The 9089-nt window shown below is 49.0% G+C and overlaps 1 protein-coding gene across 1 annotated transcript in view; it reads left to right on the forward strand.

The window, feature by feature from the left end:
• SNX9 (sorting nexin 9) overlaps positions 1–7719 on the forward strand; it is a 51958-nt gene extending 44239 nt beyond the window's left edge. Inside the window, exons 15-17 of the mRNA XM_010840873.1 lie at positions 1884–1998; positions 4107–4198; positions 6065–7719. Of these exons, the coding sequence (XP_010839175.1) occupies positions 1884–1998; positions 4107–4198; positions 6065–6112 (255 nt within the window). The 3' untranslated portion in view covers positions 6113–7719. The remainder of the gene's footprint in view (positions 1–1883; positions 1999–4106; positions 4199–6064) is intronic.
• Positions 7720–9089: the final 1370 nt, after the last annotated feature.

The following is a 9089-nucleotide window of genomic DNA, read 5'->3' on the forward strand; positions in this document are numbered from 1 at the left end:
CCACCCCCCCCACTCACACACCCACACCCCTCACACACAGACACATGCACACACTCCCCACACACACACCCACACACACACCCCCCCCACACACACAGACACGCACACACACACCCACACACACGCGCGCACGTGCACACATCCCTCACACACACACCCACACATGCACACAGACACACACACACCCCACACACATATCCACACATGCACACACGTGCACACAGATGCACACAGATGCACGCAGACACACCCCACACAGACACCCCACACAGACACACACACCCCACACACACAGACACACACCCCACACACACATGCACGCACACACACACACTCCACACACACACACCCCACACACACATACCCCACACACACACGCACGCGCACACACCCACACACTCCACACACACCCACACACCCACCCCCGTTAGGAGCTCCTCTCCAAAACCAGTCAGAGTGGCTCTGCGGGCTGATGTCGTGCAGTCCTGTCACATTTAGATGCCTGAGTGGTTGTTGAGTGTCTTCTGTCCTGGAGAAAGGTTATTTGGAGGGAACTAAAAGGATGATAGATGTTCCTTTATGGACACACTTAGGTCAGGTTGCAGCGTGGTAATCATGGTGTCTGGTGTGAAGTCAGTGTCAGGCATGGTTCTTAGCCTCACCAGGAGCCCTCCCTGCACACTGCGTGGGCAGGTCCTCCCAGGGCCTTTCCTGTCCAGGCGAAATCAGATGTCCTGTCCCCGAGCCTGACAGTCTCTCCCAATTACGACCAGAACGGTCAATGTCGATTTTATTTGTTTACGTTGATAGAAAGGAAACTATATAGTTCCCATCATAAAGGTGCTTTTTTAAAACTAAAGATCGATTTGGAGTGTCCTCGGATTTTGATTCTGGTTCATTTTTCTCTTTCAAACCTCATCACTGTGGGTTGTACTCTAGGGTATTGTGATGTGCTTGGGTTTATTTTGAAACATTGTTTTTGTTTTCTTTGGGTATATACCCACAGGTGGAACTGCTGGGAGAGTAGATCTTAAAAATTCTCATCACAGGAAAGAAATAGTTTATAACTCACTGAGGTGATGGATCTTAAAACTTATGGTAGTAATCATCTTGCATTATACACATGTCTCAAATTCGTTATGTTGTACACCTTAAACTAATGTTATCTGTCAGGTACCTTGCTGTAAATGGGGTGGGTGGGAATAAAAAAATAAAATTAAAATCTCAGAAAAAAAAACCTCAGAGCAGTTAGCTTGTTGTAGGAGTTTGTGCCTGCCTTGAGAGTTCTAGGTGGGGAACCTGATTTATACACAGGCGTAGAGTTCTTCCCACACAGCGCCCGTGAGCCGTGTGATGACATGAGTGTGGGAAATGTTTGCAACGTTTACAGCTGTTTCCACCTCAGTGTTAATTTGAAGTTAGTCCAGAGCTTCTTATAGAAATCACAGTAAAGCTTATGATCAGCACAGCGAGGCACCAGCTTATGAAATACTCTGCAAGTGTACCCAGGCACGTACCCTAGACTGTCCCAGATCAAATGACTTCCTAAAGCTAGTGCCTGTTTTCCAATCATGTACCGCTCTCACTTGACAATGACTTACTCATATTACAGATAAAGAGTGCTGTTTAGTTTTCAGCCTTGTTGTAGCATAAAAGTGTAGGTTTCAGCTCAGCTGTACTTTACGGAAATAGCAGCATTTTTGTTTCCAAGCGACTTACAGGAAGTTACAGTGAGATGCGTTCCTCATGTTCTCATTTTGTGGGGACATTTTCCTATTCAGTAGCAAGACAATTGTAGAATATATTGGCTTTGTTACATTTTAAGCTAACGACTGATCCTTGAGATTTGTTCTGTGAACACCACCGCATCTTGTATTTCACAGGGAGCAATAGAAAAAGTGAAGGAAAGTGATAAACTGGTCGCAACCAGCAAGATCACCCCCCAGGACAAACAGAACATGGTGAAGCGCGTCGGCACGATGTCTTACGCTTTGCAAGGTAAGAACGGTGAGGTCTCTGTGTAGCTAGTGGAGATTGTTTTCCAAGAAAATTTCCTATTTTCCTTGCTGGAGAGAAATTCTAGTATGAACAGCAGTTAAGTTAATAAGAACTGATTCAAAATATCTTCCTAAGCCTGTTGTTTGTGGGATCCCAGTGTTAAAAGCTGTAATATTTATATTTAGTTTTTCATGCATTTACCTGACGTAACTACAAACGGCAACATGATTAAACCTGTACGTTTCTATTTCTTCTTGGAGACCCTGAAGATTCCTTTCATAACCTTTAATAGCAGGTCCTATCCAGACTAGATTCCCGAATCCAGCTCTTAGCAGCATGTAACCTGCAGGCCCCAAGACTATAGAATGAGAAGGGAGTTTGGACATAGCATTTTTGGCATGGTTTGACTGTTACTAAAAAGAAAATACTAATTTTTCCAGCAGATAGGAGTAGTGAATGGATTTTTCATGTTTTGGCGGATGGATGGAATACATGGGCCAAGGAGGGAGTGGAAGGATGTTCTAGTAGGAACAAAGCACACAAAACAAAATGGGACCAGATGATGTCCTTGGTCTTTGGGAATAAAACACATTTGCAGGTTATCGGGAGGAGAAGGCAATGGCACCCCACTCCAGTACTCTTGCCTGGAAAATCCCATGGACGGAAGAGTCTGGTAGGCTGCAGTCCATGGGGTCGCACAGAGTTGGACACGACTGAGCGACTCACTTTCACTTTTCACTTTCATGCATTGGAGAAGGAAATGGCAACTCACTCCAGTGTTCTTGCCTGGAGAATCCCAGGGACGGAGGAGCCTGTTGGGCTGCCGTCTATGGGGTCGCGCAGAGTCGGACATGACTGAAGCGACTTAGCAGCAGCAGCAGCAGGTTATCGGGGGAGACTTTGGAGATTCTGGGAGGCCTCAAAAGCTAGGCAGAAGAGTCTAGACTTGCTGTGGGCATTAGGAAGCCATGAAAAGGTTTTGATGGAAAAACAAACAGAAAAAATGCTGCTCAAGAAAGAGGATTTGCTCGTGACGGAGGTGGGGGCGCAGATTGGGGGCTGATGTTAGACAGCCCAGCCGGAGACCTGGCTCCTACTCTCTGAGGCTTTTGAGGACCCAAAGAAGATGAGGTGCTGGGGGAGAGAATGAGGGTACTTATGGGCTTTTCCAAAGGATCCTCAGGACTAGGGAGGAAGTAGGAGAAGGGAAGAATGAATGTGTGAAAGGTTTCCAGAATGAGAGCAGTTCAGGGCAGAGACAGGCCTGAGTGAAGCTGGGGGCTTGGAAGGGTTTTGAATGGGAAAGTTCTCTTGACCTTTTGTTTGGAGTTATCCAAACACACGAATGAAAGCGTTGTACAACTTCAGATAACAACCTAAAACAACAGTGAGCTTTTTACAGGAATTTATGCCAGCAGCAGTTGGCTTTGCAGGTGTGGCGTGTAGGGAAAAGGCAGAGGTCATATGGGGCCTGATAAGGAAGGCCTCTCCGATGTTGGGGATGGGATGGGGGTGGCACTGAGAGGCAGAGCTGGAGAAGGGGTTCATTTGCTGAGTCGAGACATCCAGCAAACACAAAGGATGGGCATCCGACCCTCTGCCTGGGAGGAGGCCGAGTTCTGCCAGTGCTGGTGCTCGGCAGCATCAGGCATCAGCTGCCCTGAAGAGGGCCTTCCTCAAGTCTCACTGCCTGCCCAGCCTTTCAGAGGTGCCTGAGGAAGCCTGCAGCCTGGGCAGTCACTGCAGCAGAGGTGGTGGTGCCCAGCGGGCACCTCGCAAGGGCCTCTGTGAACAGACTTGACATTCTGGACTGAGGTCGTCGGTAGCCAGTGGGCCCAAGTCAGTTTCCTGCTCAAACGAGCCATCATTTGGGTGATCGTGTTGGGCTTTAGAAGATTTAACATGCAAATCGACAGTAATCGTCCGTTTACGGAAAAGTGTTTTTGCCGTTACCCACTCAAATTGTTTTTCTAGCCTCTTTATAGCATTTTTGTCAGGAACTGGCACAGGCCAGCCTGGCTGATGATGAATCATAACTGGGCCAGAGACACAGCTGTGTTTGTTTGCAGTCCAGGGGGCACTGACCGATGTCTTGCTCTTGGTTGCAGCCGAGATGAATCACTTCCACAGTAACCGGATCTACGACTACAACAGTGTCATCCGCCTGTACCTGGAGCAGCAGGCGCAGTTCTACGAGACGGTGAGTCGGCCTGTCCCCCGGGCTCCCCATGCACTGCCAGGGCTCCCTGTGAAGCTCGTGCTCCTGTGGTTTTTAACCCTAACTAATGAGCTAACTAACGGGCATCCCTGGTGGCTCAGAGGGTAAAGTGTCTGCCTGCAATATGGGAGACCCCGGTTCGATCCCCGGGTCCAGAAGATCCTCTGGAGAAGGAAATGGCAACCCACTCCAGTGTTCTTGCCTGGAGAATCAAATGGACAGAGGAGCCTGGTAAGCTACAGTCCATGGAATTTCAGAGAGTCACACACAACTGAGCAACTTCACTTCTCAGTAAGCCAAAGGAGGCTGAATACTGAGCAGGGACTTTTTTCCCAATCTCTTTTAACCGTATCTGCGTTTTCCTTTTGAAGAACACTGGGCTAAAGAGGGCATTGTTTTTTTCAAGAAGGAAGGGTGTGGGATGCTGGTGGTGAGCCCCCGAGAAGCCCCTGTTGTGTGGTGCCCACCACTCCCTGCACAGGGACGCTGTGAGATGAGGTCACCCTGCCGGCTCAGCTGGGGCAGGCGCCTGGCACCGCGCGGGACGCACAGGCCGGCTTTGTGTGTGAGCGGGGGTTTCACAGTGTGCCAGAGGGATTTCCAAAGGGAAACCAAAGCAAGAGGGGGAGTGAAGCCTCAGATGGTCCCATTCAGGAACCGGTAGTGAAAATGTAGATGTTCACACCTTTGCAGAGAAATTTGGTTATTTATCAGGGTGTACAGAAAACAAAGATCTAGCCCATAAATGGAAACCCAGACCTCAAAGACAAGTTCTGTAACTTATCACGATTGACCGCAGGTTGGCCGCCATGTTTCTTACTAAGTTTTCCACTGTTTCCATGGTGTCATCTCCTGTACGTTCAGGGATCAGCAAGCTCCAGACTCACGTCCACACACGCGTCCTCTTGTCTGTGGGTGGGCACTGCCACTCCCGTATCTGCCGCATGGGTTCTTGGAAGGGAGCCGTGGCTCATGTGCTTCATGCATACTGTCCATGTGTGGTGGAAACAGATGGTTTCAGAGACAAGCTGAAGGTGCAGCCTGTCTCCACACTGCAGCAGCAGCAGAGCCTGTCTCAGGAGGTCACAGGTGTCCGGGAAGGCAGGGGAGTCTGGGCCCAGCACGGAGATCGGATCCCGGGAGGTCAGGCTGGTCTAGAAATGACGCCGCGTGGTTGGAAGGAGCTGGGCTTCCTTTGAGCCGTGCACCGCCGCCAGCAGTCCCATCTGGGAATTTAGGAAGGTCTCTCCACTGCCAGGTGGCGCTGGTCAATGCAGGAGACGTAAGAGACATGAGTTTGACTCCTGTGTCAAGAAGATCCCCTGGAGAAGGAAATGGCAACCCACTCCAGTATTCTTCCTTAGAGAATCTCATGGACAGAGGAGCCTGGCAGGTTACGGTCCATAAGGTTGTGAAGAGTTGGACACAACTGAAGCGACTTAGCACGCACTCCACTGCCCAGACACTTTCACTTTTATAGGGCTTTCCTGGTGGCTCAGACAGTAAAGAATCTGCCTGCAATGCAGGAGACCTGGGTTTGATCCCTGGGTCAGGAAGATCCCCTGGAGAAGGGAATGGCTACACACTCCAGTGTTCTTGCCTGGAGAATCCCATGGACAGAAGAGCCTGGCAGGCTACAGTCCATGGGGTCACAAAGAGTCGGACACAACTGAGCAACTAACACTTTCGCTTTCCACTGCTCAGAGGCTGAGCTGGGGCTGGGAGGGACTGGGAGCGTCTAACAGTGACAGGATTTGAAATGTGTGGAGTGTTTGAGAAGAGATGGAAGTAATAGAGAAGCACAGGGTCATGAGGGGAGACATCTCACGCTGTTCTGTTTCTCACCAGATTGCGCAAAAGCTGAGGCAGGCCCTCGGCCGCTTCCCGGTGATGTAGGACAGGTGGAGTGAACGTGGAGAAACGCCGAAGTGCTTCCTTCTGACTTGGGACAACGCAATTGGATTTTTTTTTCCACCATCGTCCAAAAAGAAACAAAAAGAAAACCAAAAAAAAGAGAGACTTGGAAAAAAAACTTCATTTCCTTTATTAAGCGCCTAAATGCATCAGTTTTTTAGGAATAGTCTTTCATTCATCTCCAGATCCATTATTTAAACCAACGGAAATGGTCTATTTTGGGAAAGTACTGAAAGTTACCAGAATTTTAATGTAAAATTAGGGATTTGCCCCCCTGATATTTTACATAAAATTGTAATTTATGAGTCAGCCGCAGTTCTCCTGTTGCCGCCCAACGTCAGATAATTACTAATTGCTTTCTTAAAAAATGCAAAATATGCCAGAGTAAAAAACATAATATGTTTGTATATTTTTATAACTTCTTTCCACCCTTTGAGAGTCATATCTATTTAGGAAACTCTGCATGCCTTCCACTGAGATGTTTATAACTCGGACACTCAGTTTTCTCGACAGAGGAAGCAGGCAGGGGCTCCCGCGGCTCCTGCCCCTCATGTGGCCCTGCCACACGTGTCCCTCCAGAGGACCGGCTCGGCGGAACCCCGGGATCAGAGCCCCCATGCCTACTGCCCGAAAGTGCCGTCTGCCTCGCAGTCCCTCCTGAGCCCGGGTGAGGCTGGAAGGATTCACCCCCAGAAAGCCCCAGGGTCTGGGGGGGAGGCGCTCTGGCTCGGTTCCCGGGGAAGGAGCAGCCACGTCTCTGTGGGCAAGCACTCCTCCCAGGCTCTCTGTTGGCCTCGCAGTCTCGAGTTGCTCAAGGAGGCGTCGTGAGAAGTGCTGGGGAAAGTGTGATTTTGCCACTTGATTTGGATTTTAGACTAGCGGGCCGGTGGAGGTTATTATCTGAAACGATGAAGCACAGGTGAGCAAGCCTCGCCCGGCCCCACCAGATGGGAAGGTTTTAAGGGGCTGAGGAGGGTGCTAAGTCACGTGACACGCGGCCCTCCCCAGGCTTTTACGTGCGAGAAGAAGAAGTTGAGGGCGATGCTCTTTCTGACTGTGTCCTGAACTTCAGACAGAATTTTGTCATCACTCGTACTTCACTTAATGGCATAAAGCAAAACAGGGTCTTGGCGAACCGTCAGCTTTAACCTGGGATGCTCGCAGACACGGTCTCAGCCCCGCAGACCTCGCCACCCTCCACGGCTGCCTTACGCGCCCTCTCACACCACTCTCCCTCTTCTGACCTGATAGTCATGTGATAGGAATTGAAAGTTTTGGGCCAGCACAAACAAAGTGAAACCAAAAAATAAATAGAAGAGGAAAGCAAATGAACACGAATATGAGAACTTCTTGTTCTTCAATATCACGGGTTATTTTTTGTTGTTAATGTTTTATAAGTAATTTTCCCTACTTGATTTTTCTTTTATAAAATCTCATAGAACAGTGTTTATGATACAGCCATTTAATATATGTACAAATTGTAAAGAATATGTATAAATGTTTTACACAAATGCAAGAGCATGTAGAAGCCAACATATAAATAAATTGTTAAAACTGTACAGTAAATTCTCAAGCACTTTTTCTAAACACTTTCTGGTGTTTTTGTGTGATTTTTTTTTTTTGATCATTCTTTCATGTTGCCAGCTGCTGAAGAGCGTCTGGTAATGAGTTTTGCCCCAGAACTTATTTCTCCTAACACGAATTAATAATGCTAATTGCTTAAATGAGCATTATCAATCCAGGAAGCATGTCATAGTCACCTGGTGAGGCAGTAAGAACAAATACCGATGCCCAGTGTGTTAGGGTTCTCCAGGGAAACAGAACCTACAGGGAGGGTGTGTGTTCATCCCTTAAGAGAGGTTTCCTCCTCTTGATACCCCACGTCTTCTCTGGCATACATCCCGTCACCTTGTCCTTCCAGCGTGTCCAGGGATAGGCTGTGGTGCTGCAGCTGTCCACTAGGGGTCAGTATCTGCACGTCGGGCGGGACCCTGGGTAAACCCCTGCACAGACTTCTCTTCCTCTGTGGCTCCTGGTGGAGCGGACCCGTGGCCCATAGATGCGGGCAGGAGGAGGAGGCAGTGTCGTGGGTGGGGGGCCTTGGGTTTGGGCCATGGCCTCATGTAACGTGAGCCTTCAGCGCTGTTTCCATTCAGTGAGGGAGCGCCGCTGTGCACACTCGGCCTTAAAGCTGGTGGTCAGGTAACACCCCGTCCTGATGGGCAGCTCAGGTCTCATGTTGACTTGCTGGCCCATGCTTAAGTGTTCCGTCTGTTTCAGGCCAAAAGCTGTTTCTCAGAAGGAGAGTCGTTGTCTGTGGAGGATGGCCGGGCTGTGCTCCAAACCCCGAGGCCTGTACCGAGATGCTTCCACCAAAGGCTCCAGACAGCATCCCTTTCTAACAGTGAAGCTTTGGGTACCACTGGATCTGCTGGATCATGTGACCCAAGCCGCAGGACAGGTCACACAGTGGCCTGATCCGTGAGGAGCCTTCTCTTGTTCTGGGGCCCAAGTGGCCTAGTCAGTATTAACATACATATATTGATTGTCTGAGGAAGGGACCAGGAAAATGAAAAAGGATTCTAAGAAAAAGAGATGACATAGGACACTCGAAATAATGTTAGCTGGCTGTGACCCAGGAAAGGGAACTTGAAAGGCAGCGAAAAATGTGTCCATTGGATGTTTGTGTTTGGAAGATTCTCCTGGAAGTTGCAAAATTTTAAAAACCTAATGTAACTCCAATACTTGGGCTACCTGATGTGAAGAGCTGACTTATCAGAAAAGACTCTGATGCTGGGAAAGATGGAAGGCGGAAGGAGAAGGGGACGACGGGATGAGATGGTTGGATGGCATCACCGACTCGATGGACGTGAGTTTGAGTAAACTCCAGGAGTTGGTGATGCAGTCCATGGGGTCGCAAAGAGTCAGACACGACTGAGCAACTGAACTGACTGACTGT

The sequence above is a fragment of the Bison bison genome, unplaced genomic scaffold (assembly GCF_000754665.1).
Source record: "Bison bison bison isolate TAMUID 2011002044 unplaced genomic scaffold, Bison_UMD1.0 scf7180017864148, whole genome shotgun sequence".
NCBI classification, from domain to species: Eukaryota; Metazoa; Chordata; class Mammalia; order Artiodactyla; family Bovidae; genus Bison; species Bison bison.